This window comes from Balaenoptera borealis, assembly GCF_965194805.1.
Source record: "Balaenoptera borealis genome assembly, chromosome: 3".
Classification (NCBI taxonomy): domain Eukaryota; kingdom Metazoa; phylum Chordata; class Mammalia; order Artiodactyla; family Balaenopteridae; genus Balaenoptera; species Balaenoptera borealis.
In genome coordinates, this window is record NC_138866.1 from 159,889,092 (window position 1) to 159,902,291 (window position 13,200).

The 13,200-nt window shown below is 42.0% G+C and overlaps 1 protein-coding gene and 1 long non-coding RNA gene across 6 annotated transcripts in view; one reads left to right on the top strand and one right to left on the bottom strand.

The window, feature by feature from the left end:
* LOC309626481 overlaps positions 1 to 8,294 on the bottom strand; it is a 188,975-nt gene extending 180,681 nt beyond the window's left edge. The window contains exons 1-2 of the long non-coding RNA XR_014243225.1: positions 8,217 to 8,294; positions 2,448 to 8,137 (exon numbers count right to left, since the gene is read on the bottom strand). This is a non-coding gene — a long non-coding RNA (uncharacterized lncRNA). The remainder of the gene's footprint in view (positions 1 to 2,447; positions 8,138 to 8,216) is intronic.
* The window catches only part of LOC309626470 (uncharacterized protein), a gene marked incomplete at its 5' end in the record, with an annotated part of 239,324 nt that overhangs the window by 15,230 nt on the left and 210,894 nt on the right, over positions 1 to 13,200 (top strand). For 2 of the 5 annotated variants that reach the window (XR_014243212.1, XM_082387206.1), the window contains one exon: positions 6,876 to 6,923. The exons of 1 other annotated variant lie outside the window; for it this stretch is intronic. Coding sequence is in view for 1 of the 4 variants with exons in the window: in XM_082387206.1 (XP_082243332.1) it covers positions 6,876 to 6,923 (48 nt within the window). Of the gene's footprint in view, positions 1 to 6,875; positions 6,924 to 10,250; positions 10,335 to 13,200 lie in introns of those variants that run through there. 2 more of the 5 variants (XR_014243213.1, XR_014243214.1) reach the window with 1 other exon arrangement.

The following is a 13,200-nucleotide window of genomic DNA, read 5'->3' on the forward strand; positions in this document are numbered from 1 at the left end:
CAGATATAAGGTTGGGGGATTCCACCTCCTCAGGTCTGATAACTTGCTAGACCGGCTCACAGAACTCAGGGAAAACAGTTTACTTGCTATCACCGGTTTATTATAAAGGCTGCAACTTGGGAGCACCCAGGTGGAAGAGGTGCACAGGGCAAGGTTTGTGGGAAGGGGCGTGGAGCTTCCCGGCAACCCTCACGCCTTCACCAACCAGGAAGTTCAGCAAATCTTGCTGTTAAGAGTTTCTACAGAGCTCAATCCGAAGCCCCGGTCCCTTTCCCAGAGGTCACCGAGTGGGGCTGAAACTTCCCCATCCTGAGAGCTCCATTCTTCAGCATCTGGGGGCTGCACCCGTGTCACCTCATTAGCATAACTCAGGTGTGATCAAAGGGGACTTCTTATGAATAACAAAAGACACTCCTATCACTCAGGACATGCCAAGGGTTTTCGGGGCTCTGTCTCAGGAATGGAAACAAGGACCAAACATGTTTCTTATTGTGCCACAAATACCTTCTTAGCTGTGTGACCTTGCACAAGAGTCTCCAAAGTAAGATCACGGTGGAAGAAATGATGCAGTGTACGTACAACCCCTGATAGAAAGTGAATGTCAGCAAAGACAGTTGGGATCAGGTACCCCAAGCAGCCCTGGGCTCCTCCGGAGGGTGGTGGGTGGGTCTGCAGGGCAGGTGGCAGTGTGCTTTCTCCTCCCACACACTGGCCACGCTTTTATATTTTCAGAGCTAAATTTAGGTGAACTAGGGTGACCTCAGAGGGGAGGAAGTGTTGCAGAAGGGCAGTAGGTTATCAGAGAGGTGGGTGTGGAAGGGGGAGGGCTGAGGGCACAGTATCAGTATCAGTCATGTGTGGGAACCCGTGCTTAGCAGCGAGGGGACAATGGCCCCTGCCCTCACGCTGCTTGTGGTCCAGAAGGGAAGACTCGCATGAGGCAGTAATTCTATGTTTCATTACCACCGTGTATGTACTTGGTATGTTATGCAGATATATAGCGTGCCCTGGGTTCACACGCACGACACGCGGCTGTAACCAGCCTGGTACACTTTGGGGGATGATAAATGTCCCTGATGTCACCTTAGGACTTGCAGGTAATAGTCTTGCCCACTCCCTCCCTTGCCTTCAAGCTGTCTAGAGGGAGAAATCATTCTGATCATCAGATTAGGACGTAGGGGTGCTGGGTTTCTTAACTGAGTTATGAATCATACAGCAGATTTATGGATTCTGGCCAGTGTGTTGAAATAAGTCTATCAGGGCCCCAGAAGCTCTCTGCTTCAACTGGTTTCCACTGGACTGCTTTCATACCCTGGATTTGGGCCTGCCAGCAGCTAGGTGGAAAGATTTCATTTCAGTTCTCTTGAGAACAGGGTCAGACAGAGGAGGTAGGAATTCAGATTTGGATAATAGGCCTGAGGTCAAGATTTCTCAGAGAGAGAGAGAGGGACAAAGTGGTGAGAAAATACTTCCCATTTTCCTAAAGGGTTCAGTGTCTTCTGCTTGCTAAGCACAGTCAAGGTTGCAGGCATTTCCATGGAGACCACAAGTGGACTCCAGAGCCCCATCACCTGCTACCTCGTATACGTGATACAGACGATCATAACTGCTATAAAAATTAGAGATGAGACTGGTGGCAGCTGCCAACGGAAAGTAAAACAATGACACCAGAGCGTTCCTGCTTCTCTTCTGGGGGCCAGAGCAGTGGCGGCCTCGTGGATGAAGAGCTCTGCATTCTGATCCAGCCTCTTAGGCTTCTGAGAACGTCTGCACGTGGAGAGATTGCTCCCTGCTCTCCGAGACCTTACTGCTGCCCTTTAAGCTACAACTGTGCGCCATTTACAGTTTGTAAAGCACTTCAAATCGCGAACGAGGCATCAGGAAGCCTGTGTCCTGTTAGCAATTCTGTGTGTCACTCCACCCTGGGGACCTGAGCAGAACACGGAGGTTACTGGCCTGAGCGTCTGCTATGGATTGAATCGTGTCTTGTCGTGTTCCTCTACTCCTTCACCCTAAGATCTGTTGGCGTCCTAACCTCCTCCCATCCCCAGCTGCAGAATGTGACCTTACTTGGAGACAGGGTCTTTGCAGAGTTAATGACATTGAAATGAGGTCATTAGGGTAGATGCTAATCCAACATGACTGGCCTCTTTATAAAAAGGGGAAATTTGGACACAGAGACATGCATAGAGGGAAGATGGTGTGAAAAGACATAAGGAGAAGATGGCCATTGACAAGCCCAGGAGAGAGGCCTGGAGCAGAACCTTCCTTTGTGGCCCCCAGAAGGACTTCTTTATCTTGGACTTCCAGCCTCCAGAACCGTGAGACAGTTTCTGTTGTTTACGTCACCCGCTCTCTGTTCTTCGTCATGACAGCCCTAGCAAAGGATGTTCTTAAAGTTTTCCGTGGTGGGCTGGGCTTGATTCTGGACCCCTTCTCAGGATAACTTTTAAATGTAAAAAATAAATATATCAGATTGCAAAAGAAAGAATGTTTATTGAAATACAGGTATCAGAATACCAAGCACAAACATCTGTGATATAGTAACATATGTGGTACTTTAATAGTGGATTAAATAACAAGATGTAGTGGGAAGTAAAAAAGTCCATCATTTCCAAGCAGAAGATGTAGGGTGGATGGTATTTCAGAATGTGCAACAACCATCGTGTGATATGAGCAAATTATGACTTTTATTGGTGGCAGACACAGATGTCTGCCTACATTCATAGGCATTTTTAAAAAAAGTTATTCTATTTATTTTTGACTGTGTTGGGTCTTCATTGCTGTGCGCGGGCTTTCTCTAGTTGTGGCGAGTTGGGGCTACTCTTGTTGCGGTGCGCGGGCTTCTCATTGCGGTGGCTTCTTTTTGTTGCAGAGCACGGGCTCTAGGCGCGTGGGCTTCAGTAGTTGTGGCACCCAGGCTCAGTAGTTGTGGCTCGCGGGCTCTAGAGCACAGGCTCAGTAGTTGTGGCACACGGGCTTAGTTGCTCCGTGGCATGTGGGATCTTCCCGGACCAGGGCTCAAACCCGTGTCCCCTGCATTGGCAGGCAGATTCTCAACCACTGCGCCACCAGGGAAGCCCCTCATAGGCATTTTTTAATGCCTACGTTGAAACACTAAATATCTGTTATGGGTTAGTGGAAGCAAGGATTTTTAATTTTCCGTCCAAGCGTACCTATTCCTTTTTTTAATTAAAAAAAATTTTAATTGAAAAATAGTTGACTTACAATGTGTTAATTACCACTGTACAGCAAAGTGATTTAGTTATACATATATACACGCTTTTAAAAAATATATTCTTTTCCATTATGGTTTGTCACAGGATATTGAATATAGTTCTGTGTGCTATACAGTAGGACCTTGTTGTTTATCCATCCTATGTATAATAGTTTGCATCTGCTCATCCCAAACTCTCAATCCGTCCCTCCCCCAGCTCCCTCCCCCTTGGCAACCACCAGTCTGTTCTCTATGTCCATGATTCTGAAGTGTACCTATTCCTGAGTTCTATCCACTCCTGGACTGGGTGATATCTGGGGCCCTCTGAGATCTGTGACTGAGTGACTCTGCCTTGGTTCCCCTGGGAGGCTCATGTCTAAGGCTCCTCGCCTGGGTCCTACAAACCCTCCAACCTGGGCCTGGGGGACCTGAGCTGGGGAGTGGTGGTCATGACCACACCCTGCCCTTCTCAGGCCCTCTCTGTTGTCAGGGCGGCAGGCCTGTTTGGTTTCCGGAAGCTGCTCCCTTTTCAGTCATAGGCACCAGCGTGTTGTGGCTGTTCCTGGAGATTTCTCTGCAAAGTTGGTATGTGACTCAGCAAAGGAGGTGTATTGAAAAGTGGCTGTGACCCTGTTCCTTCAGCGGAGCCACCTGGGTCACTGCCGTGTGACTCAGGCGAGCCTGCCTGACACCCCGCACAGGCAGGAAGTAGCTGATTATCTGTCCCAGGAACTCCATCCCTACCCTGGTGGCAGAGCCAGTGTGGATGAATCATGAACTTCCAGTCAGCTGGTCTTCACATACACACATACACAGATACACACACACACACACACGCACATGAACGTGGGCTCTGGTCTTTGTGGGAAGTTTCCTATGAGCTCATCTCATTGCTACAAATAACCACACACTCTCCTATTTCCCCACACAGGTTCTTATCTAACCACACGCTCTCCTATTTCCCCACACAAGTTCTTATCTCACAAAAAGGGAACCTTTCTTTGGATCTTGTGTTTTAAACGGAGGGATTACATCACCACACATGGGAACATTTCCCTTATGGCGTAAGGCAGGAGCCTGTTCTTCAGATATGTGCAGAGGTTACATGACCTCAATTTGGAGGTATTTGGATGCAATATTACAGTATTCCATGGATTCTAAGGCATGCTTTTTTAATGCTCAAATATCTCTGAAATCAGGATGTGTCTTACAATTCCTAGACTCTTGTATTTGACAAAACAGGGTGCATAAAGAGAGAACGTGGAGGGAATTAGGATGTTGGTGAAAATAGGACCCAAGCTTCTGCTGCCCCAAGAGAAGGCTTTGGTCATTTAGATTAAATCCTCACCCAAATGCTACCTTTCGTTTGTGGGATTTCTGGCCTTTGAATCAGGTTCATGGGTGGCATGTTTTATAACTTAGATGACGAATGGGATAATTCTTCAGAAAGAAGCACAGCATATGAGTGGAAGGGGTTGTTATTTATTTCTGTGTATGGCTCATTTTAGATCATACTTTAGAAAATGCGTAAAAGTGAAAAATGTGTGTTTGTGGATCTAGTTAATAAAAGGACCATGCTTCAGCGAAAAAAAGAAAAAAAAATCTGCATATGAGACTCATTTGACTGCTGGCAAGGCAGTTGTGTGTTAACTGCGGACTTATTTAACCACCGGCTACCTGCATTTGAGTTCTACTAAGGACCAGTGAAATCTTTGCTTTCTCAGGTCAAAACCTCAGGGCCACAGCAGAAATGTTGCAGCTGCTAGTGGGGTTAAAGTGTCTACAAAAAAGAATAATTGCATAGTACTCAAAATTTTAAAAAAAGAAATCATTATAGATTCGAGGAAGTTCCCCCAAAATGCACAGGGAGGTCCTTGTGCTCATCACCCAGCTTCCCCCAATGGTAACATCTTACATAATTATAGCACAGTGTTACCCCCTGCATTCGGACATTGGTCCACGGAGCTTATCCAGATTTCCTCTGTTTTATATGCCTTTGAGTGTGTGTGTGTGTGTGAATAGTCCTATGCAATCTTATCACAGTGAGGGTGCTTCTAACTGCCACCCGAATCAGTATACAGACTGGTTCCATCACCTCAAGGCTCCCTCATGCTGTCCTTGGTGGCCATATTCCCCCTCTCCGTCCCATCCCTAACCCCTGGCAACCACTAAGCTTTCTCCATCTCTATAACTTTGTTATTTCAAGACTGTTACATAAATGGACTCATACAGTGTGTTACCTTTTGGTTGACTTTTTTCACTGGGCACAATTCCTTTGAGATCCATGGAATTGTTTATTAATATGTGTTAACATATTAGTAGTCTTGTATTACATGTATTAGTGCATGTAATGTGTACTAGTAGTAATACTAGTAATGTATTACATGTATTAATAGTGCATTCCTTTTTGTGGAGGAATGGAATTCTACCATACTGGGGTGCCATGGTTTGTTTATGCACTGAAGGACATTTGAGTTGCTTCTTGTTTTGGGCTATCATGAATACAGCTGCTCTTTGCATAGTAATTCTAAAGCTAAAAAAGGATACTGACTACTTGACCAAAGATTTGCTGAGGACAGGCTGTGTTTTATACACATTTTTATCCCCTAGTAGTTGGCGTGTGTATGCATACAGATGCTCAATAAATGCTTCTTCATTGAGTGGCTATATGCATAGCTGCCATTTCAAGAAGATACTCTCGGGGTGGGTGGGTGGTTAAAATAAAAGATTTAGACTCAGACAGACTAGAATGCAGGGCTGTACTTTGTCGCCTCAACCCTGGCAGATCTAACGCAGGCCTCTGTTCTTCATCTGTAAAATGGGATAATAACAGGACAGCCGTTGGAGGGCTCTGGAGAGAATGAAATGAGGAAATGCATGGAGCTCTTAGTATAGTCTCTGTTATATAGTAATTGCTGAATAAACGTCAGTTGTGATCACTATTTGTCAGTCGATCATGGATCTCCATAAGATCATCATAATGCAATAGCTAGTAACTTTTTATTGCTTTTATTCTAAAATGCTTTTATCCTTCAAATCTACCATTATATAGTCTATATTTAAGCACATTTAAATCTTGTATTCATATATATGCCACATTTTAAACATCTTAAGTGCCTTTTTTAAAAATGACAATTCTTGCTTAATATTATAATATCTTATGAACATTAATGGTCAAAGATCTAACATGCATACGCATATTTATAGAAATTTGGAAGGTTCGAAACGTTCTTTCTGTGCAGCTATCCGGGGTTTCTATCAACCTTGTAAAATGGCATCTGTTCTTATAAAAGTGGGCTGAACAGATTCTATTTTTCCCTTTTCCTCATGCTATAAATTCATTTGGAGAAGCAGCAAGTGTCTTGGGTCATTTTTTCCTTCTCTTCTTCGGAAATCTGGTTGCTGTGTGCACACCCAGAGGGGCGAGGACCTCTCCCCTCTCGCCTGCCTGTGCTCCCAGCCTGTGTGCCGGGGGTCACGTTTGGGGAGAGTGTCCCTCCAGTGACCTCCTGGAATGTCAGCAGAGCCCTGAGTCATACAGAACCTCCTGCCAGACAGCATGAGACAGCGATTAGAGACTAATCATTAACCAGCTATGGGGGGGGGAGTACAATTTCCAGTTGTTTGACAAAGACCAGTGATATTTACCATCACCTAAATGAAACCAGAGTCAATTGGCATTGACTTATCAAGGTCCGTCTGGGAGGTAGGCATTGTGCCCGACAATGTTGGGTTTGTAAAGATTTCTTAGACCTTGTGCTGGACCCTGGTGGGATGTGGTGTGTGTAGGGCAGGCTCTTGGAAGAATCTGGGCTTTGCAGGTGGGCAGAATAGGCAGATATGGGGGACAAAGCTTTCCAGAACTTTCCACTCTGTCCACATCTCACAATAGCCATACCTGACTGGTTACCTTCCTGCTGTGCCATCTTTACTCAGCTGCCTCTTCCACCTAAAATGCCCTTCCTTGGAGAAACTCCACTCATTTCACAAGACCCAGTTCCAGTGTGCCTTCTTCTGCATACCTTCCTTCCCTCTGCCACACAGAATTATTTCTTTTTTTTCCTCTGTGGTGACAGCTCTTTATTATAAAGTATATTATTTTACCTTAATTAATTTTTCCAGCTTTATTAAGGTATAATTGACAAATAAGATTCTATATATGTAAAGTGTTCAGTGTGATGATTCGACACGCTTATACTTTGTGAAATGATTACCATAAGCAGGTGAGTAATACATTCACCACCTCACATTGTTACCTTTTGTTTTTTGTGGTGAGAATGCTCAAGGTGTATTCTTAGCAAATTTCAAGTACACAACACAGTGTTGTTAACTCTAGTTACCGTGCTGTACCTTAGCTCCCCAGAGCTCATTCCTCCTATAACTGAAGGCTTATATCATTTGATCAAGCCATCTATCTCCCCAGCTCAGCCCCCGGTAACCACCAGTCTACTGTCTACTTTTATGAGTTTGACTTTTTCTTGTTATAGTTTAAGTTCCACATATAAATGAGTATTTGTCTTTCTCTGGCTAATTTCAGTTAGCATAATAGACTCTAATTTCATCCACGTTGTTGCAAATGGCAGGGTTTCCTTCTTTCCCATGACAGAATAATATTCTATTGTATATATAAACCATATCTTCTTTATCCATTGACCTGTGATAGACACTTAGGTTGTTTCCATGTCTTAGCTATTGTGAATGATGCTGCAGTGAACATGGGAGTGCAGGTATCTCTTTGCGATAGTGATTTGAATATATGCTCAGAAGTGGGGTTGCTGGATAGAATGGTAACTCTATTTTTAATTATTTGAGGAACCTCCATACTGTTTTCCCTAGCGACTGCACCAATTTACATTCCCATCAACAGTGCATAAGTGTTCCCTTTTCTCTACATCCTCACCAACACTTGTTATCTCTTACCTTTTTTTTTAAATTTTTTTATTTATTTATGGCTGTGTTGGGTCTTCGTTTCTGTGCGAGGGCTTTCTCTATCTCTTACCTTTTTGATAAAAGCCATCCTAGCAGCTGTGAGATGATATCTCCTTGTGTTTTTTTTAAGTTGAGGTATAATTGACATGTAACATTATGTTAGTTTTGGGTGTACAACAGAACGATTCAGTATTTGTATGTATTATGAAATGATCACCACAATTAGTCTAGTTAACCTCCACCACCTCACATAGTTACAAATGTTTTTGCTTGTGGTGGTTACTCTTAAGATCTACTCTCTCTGCAACTTTCAAATATACAATACAGTATTATTAACTACAGTCATCATGCTGTACTGTTTTGATTTGCATTTCCCTGATGATTGGTGATGTTGAGCACCTTTTCATGGGCCTGATGGCCCTTTGTGTGTCTTTGAAAAAATTTCTATTCAGGTTCTTTGTCCATATTTTAATGGGATTATTATTTTTTTTTTTCTATTGACTTGGATAAGTTCCTTACATATTTTGGAAAATAAATCCTTATTAGATATATGATTTGTCAATATTTTCTCCCATTGCATAGGTTGCCTTTTCATTTTGTTGATTTTCCCTTTCAGAAGCTTTTCAGTTTGAGAAACCTCACTTGTTTATTTTTGCTTTTGTTGCCTGTACTTTTGGTGTCATATCCAAACAATTATTGCCAAGACCAATGTAAAGGAGGTTTTTCTCTCTTTGCCTTTCCCATAGGAGTTTTAAGGTTCAGGTCTTATGTTTCAGTCTTTGATCCATTTTGAGTTAATTTTTGTGAGTGGTGTAAGACGAGGGTACAGCTCTTTTTATTTGCTTTATAGATGTCTGGTTCTCCCAACACCATTTATTGAAAAGACTGTCCTTTCCCCGTTGTGTGTCTCAGCATCCTAGTTAAAGACTCATTGGCTATATATGGGTGGGTTTATATCTGGGCTCTCTGTTTTGTTCCATATGTTTCTGATTTTATACCAGCACCATAATTTTTATGTTTTAATTACTTTAGCTTCATTAGTGTAGTTTGAAATCAGGAAGTATGATGCCTCCAGCTTTGCTCTTTTTCCTCAGGATTGTTTTGGCTATTTGGGGTCTTTTGTGGTTCCATATGAATTTTAGGATTGTTTTTTTCTATTTCTGTGAAAAAATGCCAATGGAATTTTGATAGGGATTGCATTAAATTGGTAGATAGCTTTGGGTAATATGGACAATTTAAAAATATTAATTTTTTGAATCCATGTACACGGGATAACAGGATATCTTTCTATTTATTTGTGTCTTCCTCAGTTTCTTTCTTCAGTGTCTTATTGTTTTCAGTGTACATACATTATTTTATGTTAGTTGGAGATCATCTATCTCCATCTATCTCCCTCCGGACTGACAGCACCTTGATGGCAAGATTGGGTCTGGTTCACATTGTGTCCTTAGAAACTTGCACGGTCCCAAGTATTTGGAAGGTATTCAACAAATGTTTGCTAACTTGCCTTGCCTGCAGGTGGAAAATACCTGTCTAGTTGGATTGGAATGTTGCTGCAGTAGTAAATGTTTATCAATATCCTTGCTTTCCTCTTCCTAGGCACACAGCTAGATTGTGCTAGTGTGTTTTTTTGCCTCCTTTGTGTGTATATGTGACCACAGCATTGAGTCCTGGCCAATGGAATGTGTCTACATTACTTCTAGGCTGGTCTAGAAAACCTCCTATGCATGAGACTCACTTTCTTCTCCATCTTCTCACTGAATAGTGAGAACATTGAGGATCTAGAGGAAGACAGAGCCACAAGATAGAAGAGGTCAAGGTCCCTGGATGAAAATAAAGAAGGGAGCCTGACCAGAAATATCCATTTGGACTTTACACGTGAGACATACACTTTTAATGGGTTAAATTACTATAGACCAGATGCCTCTCTTTTTCTCATGACAAGATAACATATGAGCACCTTGGAACTCATATTGTTACTGAGTCCAAGCTTGTACTGCTTGCTGCATGACAAGCCAAGAAATTGAGGGAGGAGTTGTTGGGGCCAGGAATAGTGACTTTATTCAGAAAGCCATCAGACCAAGAAGGTGGTGGACTCGTGTCCCAGAGAACCATATTGCCCCGTTTGGATGCCAGTTTCTTTTATAGAGCGAAGAAAGGGAGGTGAGAAGGTAAAGTCAAAAAGGTGGTAAGTTGTTGCAAATATTTTCCTGGTTCCAGCAAGACTCCAGAGGGGATGTGTTAATTTCTTCTTTCCTGCAGCCACTCACAGGTGGGCCTGGTCAGGATGTTTCCCATGAGCTTAAAGGTATTTTAGCTTAACAGTCAGGCATGGGAGGCAGGGCCCTGGAGATGGGCCATTATGTATACTTTAAGCTCTAGGCAACATCCCTTTAGTGATTAACTGGTAGCAAAAGCAATAGAATACAAAGGTTAAAGTAAAAGAAAGGGATCCAATATGGAGTCAGGTTTGTTCTTCCCTATTACAATATCACTACCAGAAAGGTGGGAATGAGAAGAAAGGAAGGGAACCCTAAAATAACCAAGCATTTACTCTGAAAGAGGAGAAGAAGAATCCTGAAGTAAGTTTACCTTGACTTGGCAAGACCATGTTTTATTTTGCTCTCAACAAACATAGGAGCTCAGTTATGAAATGGTACAAGAAGTTCCATTTTTTCATGTCTGAGTTTTGACTGTGAATTTAGACTTTCCACATGTGGGGTGTTATCTGGAATTTCTATTAAGTGATTTACTTTTCTTCCATGCTCCCTATTTTCCTCCTGTTCTATTTGTTCTATTTAAACAGTGCTGTCATGGGCTTATTGCCTTGGAGGGGATCTAACATGACTGAAAGCAGAAAAATGTGTGTGTTTTTGGTGTTTATTTTTACAAAGCCCTTGTCCTTATGGGAGTGGAATGGTGGCCTAGGTTCCTTGAAAGGCAACAGGCTGCCCCCACCTCCATCCCAAGTGACTGAAATATAACCCCTGGGATGGAGGAAAGAGGAGACAGGGAGGCCCAGCAAGGAAAGAGCAAGGTAGAGGCACCTGAGAGAGGAGCTATGTGCATACCTACTGGGTTGGCATCCTGCAGGGGGAGCTCCAGAGACCCAGGGAGAGAATGGCTGAGCGTTGTGTCCAGGCCTTGGGGACCACAGTCAGCCCCCCAAAGTTCTTGTGGTCCCTGTGCTCAGAAGTGACAGAAGGACTCCTGAGCCCATGGGCATGGCATGGAAGCAAGAGAGAAAGGGCTTCCAGGTCTTAAGAGGCCCCTGAACAAAGGATACTTCTGAGGCAAACTGTCAGAGTCCATGATGGGGGGGGGGGCAGTGGACATTTGGTGAACACTAGCATGGGGACCAAAATGAAGGCCAACTGCCATGTTTTACTACCCCTCCCCAAAACACTGACATCAGCCCAAGGAAAATGGGGGACCCTACATTCCCTGAGGCTAAATATCTCCACCCTAGTAAAATATGACTTGGAATAGAAATGAAATTTATTTAGAAAAACATAGGCATTCTTTTTTCTTTAGCCTATTGACCAGATAGAATATATTGATTTTTGAGTGTTGAACCAGCCTTCCATACCTGGAATAAATCCCACTTGGTTGTGGTGTATCATTCTTTTCATACATTGTTGGATTCAATTTACTAATTTTTTGTTGAGGTTTTTTGCATCTGTGTTCATGAGAAATATTGGTCTGTCATTGCCTTTTCTTGTAATGTCTTTGTCTGGTTTTGGTGTTAGGGGGATGCTCATAGAATGAGTTAGGAAGTGTTCCTTCTGCTTCTATAGACGGTCCCTGACTTACAATAGTTCGACTTATGATTTTTCAACTTTACAATGGTGTGAAAGCAATATGCATTTAGTAGAAACCACATTTCAAATTTTGAATTTTGGTCTTTTCCCAGGCTAGCAACATGCAGTATAATACTCTTATGATGCTGGGCAGTTCACAGCTCCCAGTCAGCCCTTTGATCATGAGGATAAACAACTGATATACTTACAACATGCCGTTTTCATTTTCAGTACAGTATTCAACAAATTGCATGAGATATTCAACATGTTATTATAAGATACACTTTGTGTTAGATGATTTTGCCCAACTGTAGGCTAATGTAAGCGTTCTGAGCACATTTAAGTTGGGCAAAGCTAAGCTATGATGTTTGGTAGGTTAGGTGTGTTAAATGCGCTTCAACTTATGATATTTTCAATTTACCATGAGTTTAGCAGGACTAACCCCATCATAAGTTGAGGAAGATCTGTGTTATCTAGAACAGGTGGAAGATAATTGATATGATTTATTCCTTGAAAGTTTAGTAAAATTTACCAGTGAAACAATCTGAGCCTGGTGCTTTGTTTAGGAAGGTTATTAATTATTGATTAAATTTCTTTAATAGATATAGCCTATCAGATTGTCTATTTCTTCTCATGTGTGTTTTGGTCGATTGTGTTTTTTAAGGAATTCATCCATTTCATCTAAGTTATCAAATTTGTGGGTCTAGAGTTATCCATAATATTCTTTTATTACCCATTTAATGTCCGTGGGATCTGTAGTGATGTTCCCCTTTTGTTTCTTATATTAGTAATTTGTGTCTTCTCTCTTTTTTTCTTGGTTAGCCTAACTAGGGGTTTATCAGTTTTATTGATCTTTTCAAAGAACCAGCTTTAGGTTTCATTGATTTTCAGGTATTGTTTTTCTGTTTTCAATTTCATTGATTTCACTTTAATTTTTGTCATTTCTTTTCTTCTGCTTACTTTGGATTTAGTTTGCTCTTCTTTTTCTAGTTTCCTAAGGTGGGGGCTTAGATCACTGATTTTAGATGTTTCTTTTTAATATATGCAGTCAACATTAAAAATATCCCTTTAACATGTTTTTACCGTGTCCTACAAATTTTGATAGGTTGTACTTTCATTTTCTTCAAAATATTTAGAAAAGTTTTTTGAGACTTCTTTGACCCATGTGTTATTTAGCAGTGTGTTGTTAAATCTCCGATTATGTTGGGATTTTCCAGCTGTTTTTCTATTCTTAATTTCTAGTTTAATTCCATT